We start from the raw sequence: 13,659 nt of genomic DNA on the forward strand, positions 1-13,659 counted from the left end.
TCCCACTAATCATGAAACCGATGACACTGTAAAAAGGAAAATGTCTGAGCTTATACAGACTAAGAGGACCTTTTCCCTGTTACCGAGAAATCTGCACCCAAATAATTTGCAAAACACTCACACTGACACACCTCCTCTCGCGACCCCCGCGTCGCCTCCCCCGGCGGCGGCGGGGGAACCCTAGCCGCGCCACCGCGGCCCCCTCCCCACCTCGTCCCACTTCCTCGCCGCCGCCTGAGGCAGCCGCTGGGCAAGCCCGGGGTGCCAAGGATGGTGGCGGCGGGGTCTCGGCTGCCCTGCCTCTGGGTGGGAGTCTCGGATCTGGAGCGGCGGCTCCTTTGGCGAGGCACGGCAGGCTCCGGCGGGCGGTGAATCTGGCATTCTGGACGCGCGGGCGGCGGGATCCCGGTGGTCGTTGGCGGCTGGCGGCGGCTTCTGCGGTGGTCGGTGTGCGCGATCTCGCGCCTCCCCTCCTCCCCTGTTCGGCGTGCGGGGATCTAGTTCGGGCGAGATCCCTGGCCGGCCATGGCCGGCCGCGCCGACGGCGACGCCTAAGGCGCCGTTCCCCTCCTTGGAGGCGTCAGTATGGACCGATCTCCTCACTTTCCCTTCCCCTATGTCTCCCGAGCGAAAGCCCTAACTTTGTTGGGCAGCGGCGGCGCTCACGGCGCTGTTCCCTTCTTGAAGGCGCCGCTTTGGGAACCTTGGGATTGGGTGGCGCTTGTGGGTGGTGGGCGACAACAGTGGTGCAGACCTATCCTAGCATGGATCTATGTCTGTTGCTTGGAGATGGACTCGCGTAGGTGGAGGTCGTCGTTTGGCGTCGTGGTGGCGTCCATGGCAGAAGACCTGTCAAGGCTCGCGTAGGTGGAGGTCGTCGTTTGGCGTCCTGGTGGCGTCGATGGCGGAGGACCTGCCAAGTTTGACACCTCAATCTGCTCTGAAGATGGACCAGTGGAAGATGGCGGCGACGACACATGTGAGTGCGTCGGACCGGTTTGTGCCCCGGACCCGGTAGATGGCTCGGTCGGGGCCTCCGGCTTTAGATGTTGGGCTTAGGTGAGAGGTCTGGGTATGTGGCCCGGCTTGCACCCCTTCATCATATGGATAGGAGTAGCGGCAGATATTGCCAAGATGGCGGATTTGTTCTAATTTGTAAGGTCCTCGAGAATAATCAATAAAATGGCCGCATGCATCTCCCAGATGCAAGGCCCGGGGTCATCCCCCTTTTCTATAAAAAAACTCACACTGACACACACTGTTGGTCAGTCGAAGATGGGCTAAACAAATAGAAACGTGTGCCACTCTGCTTAGCACAAGTATTTTGATCCATACATATGCTACCTCTATTAATCACCACAAGTCCAGCACACAATATAACAAGTGACACTCAAGTCCAAGCACACTTAGCTACATACACGCGAGGCAACGCCAGACCATTACAAGAAATACGTGTTGAATCATGCCTGTCTCATCGTCTGAACTGATCATATCCAACCTGCAGACGATCCAAGGTGTCCATCAAGGCGCTGTGGAGCCATGTCTTCGTTGTTCAGCTGGTCCATGCTGGTCTGATGGTACCTTCACATAGGAAAAGAAATCACTTCAATTTTGGACCGATCCAACACTCAGGTTCTGAACAATTACAAATCGGAAGAAAAATAGTTAGTTTATGCTTAGGAGAGATTCGGTGGGTTAAACCGATGGCCATGTAGAAAGACATACCCAATTTGCATGGAGGAATCATGTTCCGGGCGTTGCAGCAGTCCCGGATAAGTAGTCTCGATGGCATGCCCTCCATCTTGCCATGACATATGGAGCGCATTCTCGGCACAGCTGATGTCTTGCAACTGGCACTCCCAAGAAAACAGTCATGAGAAATTTTATTGCCCACACTGGACTCATTTTTTTTATCAGAATGAATGTAGTTTGTATTCCGTGTAGTTTACAACCTTCGTCCAGCAAAGGCATGCAATTTGTGTTGGCAACAAAATGAAGGTTCAAAATTTGATAGAAGGACAGAAAGCGTAAGTTCTAAGCTCAGTGATAGTACCTTCCTCCTCAGGTCTTTGTTTTGATCCAGCAACTCTTGCTCCTGTAGAACATCAATTTGCTATTATATATTAACAGAAGGAGCATGCAATATAGGGTGAGGATTATCTGAAGTTCATTATTCATCATTACCTTACTTTTCTGGTCATATAACTCATCAAGTAATACTTTATTCTGCAAAAAATGTATGCTTTGTCATAAAGCAAGGCAAAACCACCGACAGAAGTCACAGAACTGTGATGTTTCAGCTAACGCTATAAAAATGCCTTAAAAGTTCAGCTGCATACTAACAATAATGGATACAACATCATTTAGATGCTCTGAGCTAACATTTTTTTCACTAAGACAATTCGAAACTAATACATGCATCATCTTCAATTGATGAAGTATCTATATAATACTCCTTCCGTCCCATAATATATGAGCATTTTTGAAAATGTTTTAAATGAGAACAACCACGGGAGAACTTTGAGCATAGAAAAAAAATAAGAATCTAGCATAAATGAGGTAGCATTTCAAAAGAAAATCTGAAAACGGTATAACAAAAAATCAATAAAAAGATGATGGTTTGTTATAGAGGGACCCTAAGCCAGAGCAGGCCCATGGTGCAGCGGCCAACGCTCTTATATTATAGGACAAGGGGAGTAGAAAAATATCTGAATTTGCTGAACCCGAGCTTATGTAACATACATGAAATATTCAAATTCTCTACCTTTCTTGTCCTGATATGCTTGAGAGATATGTCTATTTGGTTCTCAATTTGCTCAAGCTCCCTCATGCTAAGTGGGCCCAGATCCTCACCGAGAATATTTCTACGACACGAGAACAAGGACTGATAAGGTGGAGCAACATTGCAATGTATATACAGCAAGTAACTTTTCACCCCAATCTCCTGAAACTACCTTTGTGAACTTTGAAGATATTCAAGTCTGGTCTTCAACTTCAGATATTCTTGGTAATTTATCTAGTTTCAAAAACAAAAAAGGATGCATGGTACATGTCAGTTCAAGTGACACAATACTTGCCATGGAAAATGAGAAGCTAAATGTACACGACAACAGACCATGTTGGCCAAACAAACAAGACAGTTCAAACAAACTGTGCCCCACCAAATGGAAGCTCGGAAAGATTGAAAACAACAACAGACTGCAAGAGAGTGCAATGTTTAGCCTGGACCTAGCCTTGGACAATCACCTGAATATGTTTCCAAAAACTGGAGTTGGTTAAGCTGTGACTATGGTTACCCGTAGGGCTTTTTGCTTAGCTTTTATCTGTTTTCTTCCTTACCCCTTTGTAACATACTATTTATAGTAATGAAAATTAACCGTAGAACAATTGTTCAGTTCTACGATGTGCGGCTCAAACAAAACAAAGAACAATCACCTGAATGTAATGGTTATTTACACACACAGCTGTTCTGACCAAATATGGTGGGCACTAGTGATTAATGACTATATTTGCTCGGTCGCGTACCGACCTCGCTGCACCTACCCGACCCTCGCCGCCGCCGCCACAGTCACTGCCGTTGAGTCCCTGCCGGCCGAATCGACCGGCGCCATCCTGCAGCCCTGCTGGCTTTTCCCGGACGTGGATTTTTAGAGCACCTGCATCCCGGCCCTGCTATCCTTGCTCTACAATATCGCTTTAAAATCTGTGCGACACAACTAACTTTCTATATGAAATTTTCTCTTTTTTATTCCTCTCATATAAAACATATCTTGAAGTTCAAACCTTTGCAGCGTGGTAAAGCTTTCTAATTAGAATCTAGGATAAATCTTTCAGTTTTTTTTTCGACATAAATACTAAAAATATGATATTTTTTTTTAATCAAACAAAACGTATTTTGTATATTTATGTTTGACAAAAAAATCTGAAAGATTTATCCTAGATTCTACTTAGAAAGCTTTGCCAAGCTGCATAGGTTTGAACTTCAAGATATGTTCTATGTGAGAGAAACAAAAAAGAGAATGCACTTGGACGAATCGCGATGCAGGAAATGGATCGCTAGATAGAGAGGGCATGGGTGCATGTGCTCTATTATATATTTTCCGGCTTTCCCGCAGCTTCCTGTGAGTGCAGGCCGCCAAAATCGTCATTTCCGCCGCTGTTGAGCCCGCCATCGCTGCAGCTCTGCAAGGGCACCGCCAAAGTCGGATTTCTTCCGGGATCGGACCGGCTGACCACGGCGATGTCGATGTGGTAGGAAGGTCAACCCCAAGCCAGCGCCGGCAGGTGCTGCTGGGTCTAAGAAAGAAGCCTTCCGATCAGGTTGCCGACGCAACCTTCATTCCTGGCGTCGTTTGTTACCTCCTCGCTGAACAACCACGTGCCTGCCCAGCTACGTAGCGTCGGCGGTCTCCTCCGCTGCCTTGATGCGCAAGTCAAAGGTCCGTCGTCGGCGCTGTCGCTAGGACCTCCGCTGCACATATGGTATTTGTCAAAATTTCCCTATGCATTTGTTTACATATTGCATAAAAAACCGTCTCAAATAGACCGTTACATTTCTCCATGTTTAGATGGTCTCCTCCGCTATCATGACCTAACTGGCACTTGCAAACTCAAACAGTCCTTGGTTCTCAGTTAGGCCGAGGGCTGTTTCTTTGAGACCAAGTCATGGGTCATGATGGCCTTGTCAAGGAGTACTCTGCGTTGAATGCAGTTTAACCCCTATACTATTTTTGGCGCCTATTCAGGATGCATCAACTCTCTTCAACACCATGGAAAAGGCTGTGGAGAGACATGATCCTTGGTTGTTATTGAGAAGGAATGGAACATAGTAGAAAGTGCAAGTCCATTGTTGTAGATAATATCAATCATGCAAGTTCTTGCTTATGGTTGCCCGACCGATGCCATCCATGTCTATGTTTGCTTGGTGAAGATCTATCCTAGAGTGTGTGAGACGATTCTGCATAGCTGTTGTCGAGATCTATGGACCAGAGGACTTGAGGGTTCCCAATGTAGAATATACTCAAAGGCTCATGGTAGAAAATGATGAGAGAGGTTGCCCAGGTATGCTTGGATCCATTGATTGCATGCATTGTACTCGGAAGACTTGTCATGTTGCATGTCAATGTCAGTATCGAGGGCATTGCCTCGATCCAACCATCATTCTTGAGGCAGTTGCATCACACGATCTTTGGATTTGGTATGCATACATTGGTATGCTTGGCTCTCACAATGATCTCAATGTCCTTCAGCGATCTTCTCTTTTTGAAAGGCTTATTGATGGTGGCAGCCAACTTGCAACTATGTTGTCGATCATCACAATGTGTACAACATGGGTTACTACCTTGCCGATGATATCCATCCTCCATGGGCCACAATTGTGAATACTATCCACAAACCAAAAGGTAACAAGAGATCTTACTTTGCAACTTGTCAAGAATCTGCTAGAAAGGATGTTGAGAGATCATTCAGTGTGCTTCAACGATGATTTGGGATTGTCTGTGACCCCGCTGAGCATTGGAAGCTCGAGACCCTATGGAATATCGTGGCATCATGTATTATCTTGCACAACATGATCATCGAGGATGAGAGAGAAGACCCGGAGGACTTTTGGAAACTATTCAATGCCCACCCGGTGCAGCTGGAGCATAACCCAAATAGGATCCAAGCCTTCATCCATGCACACCAACAGATTGAGAACCATCGATCTCACAACCGACTTCACGAAGATCTTATTGAACATCATTGGCGCCTTCATAGCACTTGATTCTTGTGCTTTAATCATGTTTATTTGAATTCTTAGTTTAGTTGGACCGTATGTTTTGTTTGAATTTGGATGGTTTATGTTTGAGAACGTTAAAAAAATTATGCATTTGAATTGTGTGCACTTCATTATTCAAGTTTTTATTTATTTTTATGTTTGGTAAGTTTGAAAATTTGGGAAAACAATTTTTTCTAGGATAGGGGATTTGCTAGCTGCAGAATAGTGATTTCATTAAATAGTTGGTAAAATGGGATAGGGAGTACTTTTGCTAGTTTTAGTTTAGGGGGTCTACTAGAGATGCCCTAACCTCTTTATATTCAGGAAGGTATTAAGGTTCTGAGATACTTACTTCATTTTCTGCTGGAGGGGTTGCTTCTGTTGAGTTGTAGTTGCAGGTGCGGTATCTCTCAAGTATTTTGTACATGCTGTTGACATACGAAAGCAAAGGAATCAACTTATATTGCTTGACATGCGAAAAATGTAGAAAATTGAAGACATTTATAATATCTAAAAGCATTGGAAAATGTAAAAAATGAATATTAGTATGTGTGCAACACTTACTGACTGAGATGTGATCCTAGTATCATATAATACATGCTAGGAGCCCTCAGAGATAAGCTGGTAATGACAGATCTTCGTTGAAGCAAATATGGGTTGTGACCCACGCAGTTTTGTAGCAATATACACTGTGTGAGATAGAACTTGGGCCGTGAGGGCAAAACCTTGCACTATAGCTCCGCCACTAAAGCCATGTCACCTCCGGCTATTGAGATGTGATCCTGGTACTATGCTAATAGAAAGATGTTCGCTTCAATAGAAAGATGGCACATGATGGTGGCAATGAGTGTCTTGTGGGCCATGCTATAAATTGAGAATTACATATGATTGAAATAAGCCATCGGTATATATGGCCATTCAAAAGTCTTTATGAAAATGATGTTGAGGGAGTACCCACCATCTATGAGCACTTCCTTGACATTGCAATTGTTGATGGTTGGGGTCACAATGAGGAGGTGAGCCCCTGGTTGGTCAAGCCCATAGCATGGTCGTACAACTTTGAATATGATACTATTCTGTGGCCAAGGGGCTCGTTCAACCATAACTGGAGCATACCCCTAGTCTGACGGTTCTTCCCATGTCATATCACATGTCTCCATTGAATCCAAAGTCGAACTCATAGGTCCCATGGCTGGTCGAGATTGCGGGCTTGATCCCAGGGGATCCCTCCAAACACGACCATCACCTAGGGTTGGATATGTTATGTTGTGTCCTCCACATCAAGGACCAACTGTTGGCAGATGCGACAATTGGCTAGGAGCTGTAATATGGGATTATGTATAGGGCACCAGTTAGAGTCAAGAAGGGAGTCATCGATGAAAAGGTGATCTTGGTTTTCTTGTTGAGGGAAGGACTTTGAAGACCTATGGCGACCCAAGGCAACATGCCTAGTCTAATGATGAAGGCTCATCAAAGATAGCTTGAAGTATTTGTGATGCATTTACTCATGCCAGAATATTGTTTTCGGCCAGCCTAAATAGCCATCCAAGAAAAGGGTCTTGAAAGGTGAGAGTTTTTCAGATGTTTTTTTTGTCAAAAAAAAAACTTTTTCGTGTCCCACCCAACGGACTACTCTTTTGCATCATCAGAGGACATCTATGTCAAGGATTTCTTGGGGATTATGGCTGTTGGGGAGGCATTTCACCTACAACTTTCCATACATGCCCATGTAGAGGTTCATGAACTTCAACCCTTGAGGACCCACGTTGTTCTTGAGGAAGCCATGCATGATATATGGCACTATGTTTGGGCTCAAGAGAGTTTAAATCTAGTCACTACTACGCCTTTTACTCCAAAGTTGTTCAAGCCCACCAGACATATAGATGGGTCTAGAATTCTACTTAAGTGTTCTAAAGATTAAGGTCTTTGGTTGCCTCCTGCTCTATGATAGGTTAAATACCCTTAACATGCTTAATCGAAGACACTACAATACTGCCTGTGACATGGACTGTCTATTATATGGATTTGCACATTGCAGAAAGGATTGAGCACATGATCTTTGGTAACCAATTTAGCAAATCTTCTTGGGCTAGCCTAGATATTTGATGGGTCCCTCTACCTCAAGGTTCCATATGATCACCCGAGCAAAGCAGCTTTGGAGCAAGCCCATGTTTAAGGACATCTTTTTGGTTGCCTCTTGGACTTTGTGGAAAGAAAAGAATGATAAGTATTTCAGGGGCATTGTGTCCACCATTGCCTCTTGGAGGTCAAGATTCAAAGATGATTTTTCTCTCCTTACCCATAGAGTACTAAAATTTGAATTCTCGCATATTTTTAAAGTTGCTTGACATAAGCGTATTTCTGTTCGAGAGGTGATGGGCAGTGCCCAAGCTAAATCAAGTTTCAGTCTCCTATTGTTGTCCCATATTAAGGGAGTGGGAACTATACACGATTTGCAAATGCTCAACTCAATGAGGCCAAATATGTCTTTAGATGTCTTATTTATCAGGCTAGACTATACAAGGCTCCAGGAGGTTCATCTTTTTGGTCAGCTCAATGTACAAGGCTCTTCTTACTACATCGGGCAACTTTTCCTTGCTTGTCATTTTGCTCGTCTAATTTGATTGCTCATTTTGTTGGCTTTTAATTTAACACCCCCTACCCCCTAATTGTATTCCTCATGTGTTTGGAACTAGCATCATAAGATTTTGGGGGCTCTAAGATCACTTTTTTTTTTGTTGGTCTTGGTGCTTTGTGTTGGTCCATTTTTTTTAGAATCGCGTTGGTCCATTTAGCTTTGCCATAATGATGTTTTGTTTGAATAAATGATTATTTTCAATCCTTTGCATGCTATTTACTTATCTATCAACTAGATGAGGTTATGGTCAATGTTGCAGCGAACAGACTAGCAAAAGGTCATTATGGAGGACATCAACAAGTTATCACAGGATTTATGCCCCACATGGGTGCCGGTATAGCAACAGGCTTTGTCATGACTCTGTGTAAGGGTGCAAACGAAAGGAGAGCTAACCGTCCATTATCCAAAAAACTATTATCTGTCAATACTTCTAATAACATTTAGACTGAAAACACATGATATTATAGTATGTCACCTTAATTAGAAATGATTTGTTCTATGAAGTAGTGAAAGAATGTCATCGGAGTAGAAAATGATCTTTAAGCTGAAGAAGAAGAAAACAAAGATGAAATAGAACTTAATTAAAATCCATAAATACGAACTGAACTGGGATTAGTCTTGCGTGAAAAGCTGTAAATTGTCACCACACTGAAAGAAAGGCTCACAAAAGTTGTCTACAGATCGAGTAAGTTCCACCGTGGATTGTTTAGATGAACTTCCGGGGATTATTGAGCTGGTGGCAAGTTGAACTAGATTTGAAATTGTCACCACACTGCACCATATGTTGTAGCCAAAAATCCTGATTTTGAATCTATTTCAACCTGTTAGTGCAGAGGGGTTTAGGACTCTATCTAACACATTCCGCAGCAAGGTTATACACATGTTTATGCCTAGCTAGTACGTAATGTTCTTTTCACAAGTATACGCACGCCATCTGGTAGAACAGCATAATTGCTCCTACTAATAAGATCCTCGTGAGAGTGCAAAAGTTAACCGTGTATACATTTTCTCGCATGCATGTATACCATTTAATGTACTGTGCATGCATCAGTTCACTCAGTTTAGCACACGGCGGAGTAAACACTATATATCTACTTCAATCCGTATATTGCATGCAAGCTAAGCTGGGTTGCTTTGACGACATGACGTGCAATGAGAAAGTTCACTTGATATCTTTGACGGTTCGTCAGTCAGTGCGCGGAACAACGGGTAGTTCTACACGTGGCTCGGCTCAGTGAAGATAGTAGATGAACTTCCGGGCATCGAGCTGCTACTGCCCTCAGTGGAACAGTAACTAATGGAACAGTAAATGGATCACAGATCTCAGCTTCTCACCACATCCTAGAGTAAGCCAAACTCTAGAGTATCTTTTTTGAAGCGATGGCAAGATGTTTGCCTTCTCATTAAAGCAAGGAGAGTTTTAGGTACAAGAAACAAAGGTTCCGGCATCAGCCAAGCCCCAAAAGGACAGGAAACAAGAGATCGAAACTAGTTGCAGCATAAAAGGTTCCTAAGGTGCTTATTAGCTTATAGTTCCAGCCAAAGCCCACATCTCGCATCTTCTTTAATTTTGTTGATGAGATGAGCCCAGCCGGCGTTGTGTACGTGTACTGGATTTACCATTTTGGGTGAGAAATATATGGATCTGATGAGCATATGCGGGAGGAGATAGAGATCTTGTGAGTAGAGCATGGGCCAGCGAAATATCCTCTAAATATGGAAGGAATAAGCAGCAACTTCATGGACCGCTTTCTTGTTCTTGCCGATTATATAGCAAGTAATGTTTTTTTTCAAAATTATTATATGGCAAGTAATGTGAGTAATTATGATAAGGTGTACATGTACTGAATAGCTGTCCGTCGTGAACTCCAGAAATCTACCTCAGGATCGATGTGGTCAACAGATCCGACGCTTATCACTATCTAGTTCAGTTGTCCTTTCCGCAGCTGCAACACTCCACGCGCAAAAAAAGGAAGGGACACTCGCTCGTCACGCAAAATAAGGATGTTTTCTCATGTTCTTGGTTAATTGAACTGAAGGCAAGAAAATCAGAGGTTTGTTTGGCCAGATCTTGACGAACCCATAGATCAAGTGAGACCAAAAGAGAAGGAAAAAGAAGATGAACGGATAGGATTGGTTTAGTTACGTACCATGAGGAGCTAGAGAACTCGAAGAGGCGGCCGCCGCCGGAGAAGATGACGAGGGCGACCTCGGCGTCGCAGAGCAGCGAGAGCTCGTAGGCTTTCTTGAGCAGCCCGTTCCGGCGCTTGGTGAATGTCACCTGCCGGGTTGTCTTGTTCTCGATCCGCCTGATCTCCACCTTTCCCCGACCCATCTTCCTTCTTCTTCCTCTTCCTCCCTTTCTTTCTCTCTCTCTCCTGTTACTTTTTTGCCGCCAGCAGAGGGATGTCTGATCGTATGCTTTGCTTGCTCGGTGCTCAAGTCTCTCTCGCTCTCTCACAGTTACTGTACCAATGATTTACTAGCTCGTCCACCCGTTTGCATCTCTCTCTCACTGTAGCTCTGGCGAAGGTGGTGGTGGAGGGGGTGATTGATGACTTGATGTAACGTTAGTCCCACGCCCTCGCTGGACACGCAACAGTGCCGATCCGGACCGGAATCCATATCCACAGCGAGGAAATGGGGGCCAGTAAAGGTGGCCGCACATCAGAGAGCAGACGTGGGAGATGGATAGTACGATCGAGGCGGGATAGGACGGGTGCACGTGTCGACGGCCGTGTGGAGGAATAGACGACTTCATTATGGCATCGCTGCTAGCGGCTAGCCTTCTAGGGCTTCGTAGGACTTCTCTTTCCTGAGCTCTCTCAAGTCTGAACTATCTTTACTTTCTCAGCCCTCTGAAGTCTGAACAAGTGTTCCTTCATTTTTTTTCATCTCTCTGAACTATCTTAAATTTCGCTCTGGCTCTTCCTCTCTTTTGCTGCGGTTCGTCAGGGACCCTTTTGCTTGTTTTTATACTAGAAAATAGAAAGAAATGTTGGGCAACCCCTTCACAGGCTCAAAGGTAGCTAGTGCTGGATTCCTGGCAGGCTTCCCGTATTTCGGTCCTTGAGTTGGAGCATCAAGGAATCTAAGTTTTTTTTTTGAATAGTTTGGGTTATGAAGGAATCTAAGTTAGTTTGAAAAAGATGGAATTAGGCCCTGTTTGAAAAAAAAAATGAGACCAACCCAAGGGCTAACCCTCGTTGGCTTTTCTTTATAGGAGAAAACTCCGTGAGCACCGCGCGTCCGTGCCGGGACTCGAACTCGGGTGGGCTGGCAGCAACCTCAGCTGCCCAGCCAACGGGTCGACGCCCCGTCCTCAAAAAATAATGTTTGAATGTGGGAACGAAAAAATAATGCATGATTCACCTGAATATCCTCCAAGAATACTCCAAAGCAACCATTTGAAACCGCACAGAAAAAACGCATGAGTTCTAAACATAAGGAGAAAAAGAACATGAGGTAAAACCTCATGTCTGATTTCCTCCAAAATTTCTATAAATCGTTCCATTCCATAGATTTCATAGGAATCTTGGAGAACCATTCCTTTGTTCCGAATGGCATTGTAGAAATATTTCCTATATGAATTTTAATTCATCGAAACTCCAAGATTTCCTTTTGCTCCAAGCGGGACCTTAGATTCACAATTTTATGACATGATATCAATTTCTTAATTCATATAGATCAACAAATAATCCTGTGTCTTCAACCAAAATATGGTATCTCTATATCCCACTTTGGAATAAGCTGAACAATATTTACATATGGCATGGCCATTTTTTATTTTGCACGGGCCATAACACCTCCAATATAGGTTTGTAAAAAGAAAATAATGGTTTCGTCGTGAGCTCTAAATAATGGTTTTTAGATCTGTTCCTTTTGGCTTATGAGCCTGTAGCTTCTCTATGTGTAATAGTGCTCTAGCACTACTGAATTATTACTTTTGTTAGTATCTAGCTCTCTAGCTTTGCGTTGCCATATTTGTGACGCTCTACTGCGGCAGCGTGCCTACTGGCCGTCGTGAGCTCTCGTGATGTAACATACTATGGTTCTGTTGTTTCGTTTCTATGAAATGGAACAGGGGCGCAGCCCTTTCTTTCAAAAAAATAATGGTTTCGGGCCAAATTGCAAGATCATCATACAGTATATTCCCCAAACCTTGTGAAAGACCATCGAAAAAAAATCCTCGCCATGACTGTTGATAGGGACTGATGTCGCTTGAAACTGCGTCAGTATTTCCCCAAAGAGGAAGGGATGATGCAGCACAGCTACGGTAGGTATTTTCCTCAGTTATGAAACCAAGGTATCAATCCAGTAGGAAAACCAAGCAACACTATGTAAACGGTACCTGCACACAGAGAACAAATACTTGCAACCCGACGCGTAAGAGGGGTTGTCAATCCCTCCTCGGGCAAAAGATAGATTTGTTTGTATGATTTTGGATAAATAGATCTCGCAATAACACAAAATAAAAGAAGTAATAAAAAAGTGCAGCAAGGTTTTTTTTTAGGTTTTTGGAATAATAGATCTGAAAACAAAAGCGAATAAAAATAGATCTCAAAGCAAATATGATAAAGAATAGACCCGGGGGCCGTAGATTTCACTAATGGCTTCTCTCAAGAAATAGCATACGGTGGGTACACAAATTACTATTGGGCAATTGATAGAACCTCAGATAATTATGACGATATCCAGGCAATGATCAATATATAGGCATCACGTCCAAGATTAGTAGACCGACTCCTGCCTGCATCTACTACTATTACTCCACACATCGACCGCTATCCAGCATGCACCTAGTGTATTAAGTTCATGGAGAAACGGAGTAATGCAATGAGAACGATGACATGATGCAGACAAGATCTATTCATGTAGGAATAGACCCCATCTTGTTATCCTTAATAGCAAAGATCAATACGTGTCTTGCCGCCCCTTCTGTCACTGGGAAAGAACACCGCACGATCAAACCTATCACAAAGCACCTCTTCCCATGGCAAGAAAAATCGATCTAGTCGGCCTAACTAAACCAAAGATTCAAAGAAGAAATATGAGGCTATAGATAATCATGCATATAAGATATCAAAACTCAAATAACTTTAATGGATAAATAGATCTGATCATAAACTCAAAGTTCATCGGATCCAAACAAACACACCGGAAAAAAGAGTTACATCAAATAGATCTTCAAGAGACCATTGTATTGAGAATCAAAAGAGAGAGAGGAAGCCATCTAGATATTGCCTACGGACTCGTAGGTCTA

At 43.7% G+C, this 13,659-nt stretch overlaps 1 protein-coding gene across 1 annotated transcript; it reads right to left on the bottom strand.

The window, feature by feature from the left end:
* Positions 1-872: 872 nt before the first annotated feature.
* On the bottom strand, positions 873-10,825 carry LOC109763701 (MADS-box transcription factor 1-like). Its single transcript, XM_020322562.4, has 8 exons — positions 10,547-10,825; positions 6,111-6,186; positions 2,955-3,016; positions 2,765-2,864; positions 2,185-2,226; positions 2,054-2,095; positions 1,726-1,850; positions 873-1,581 (listed from the first exon to the last, which is right to left on the bottom strand). The coding sequence occupies exons 1-8, from the start codon at positions 10,729-10,731 to the stop codon at positions 1,488-1,490; spliced, it is 726 nt and encodes a 241-aa protein (XP_020178151.1). The 5' UTR covers positions 10,732-10,825; the 3' UTR covers positions 873-1,487.
* Between the last annotated feature and the right edge of the window lie 2,834 nt (positions 10,826-13,659).

The sequence above is a fragment of the Aegilops tauschii genome, chromosome 4 (assembly GCF_002575655.3).
Source record: "Aegilops tauschii subsp. strangulata cultivar AL8/78 chromosome 4, Aet v6.0, whole genome shotgun sequence".
In the NCBI taxonomy this organism is placed as follows: domain Eukaryota; kingdom Viridiplantae; phylum Streptophyta; class Magnoliopsida; order Poales; family Poaceae; genus Aegilops; species Aegilops tauschii.

Excerpts from the sequence above, each read along its gene's own strand:
- LOC109763701 (XM_020322562.4), bottom strand. The coding sequence starts at position 10,731 with ATGGGTCGGGGAAAGGTGGAGATCAGGCGGATCGAGAACAAGACAACC. Across the intron at positions 6,187-10,546 it reads GAGTTCTCTAGCTCCTCATG|CATGTACAAAATACTTGAGA; the intron begins GTACGTAACTAA and ends GTATGTCAACAG. Across the intron at positions 3,017-6,110 it reads CCCCTCCAGCAGAAAATGAA|ATAAATTACCAAGAATATCT; the intron begins GTAAGTATCTCA and ends TTTTGAAACTAG.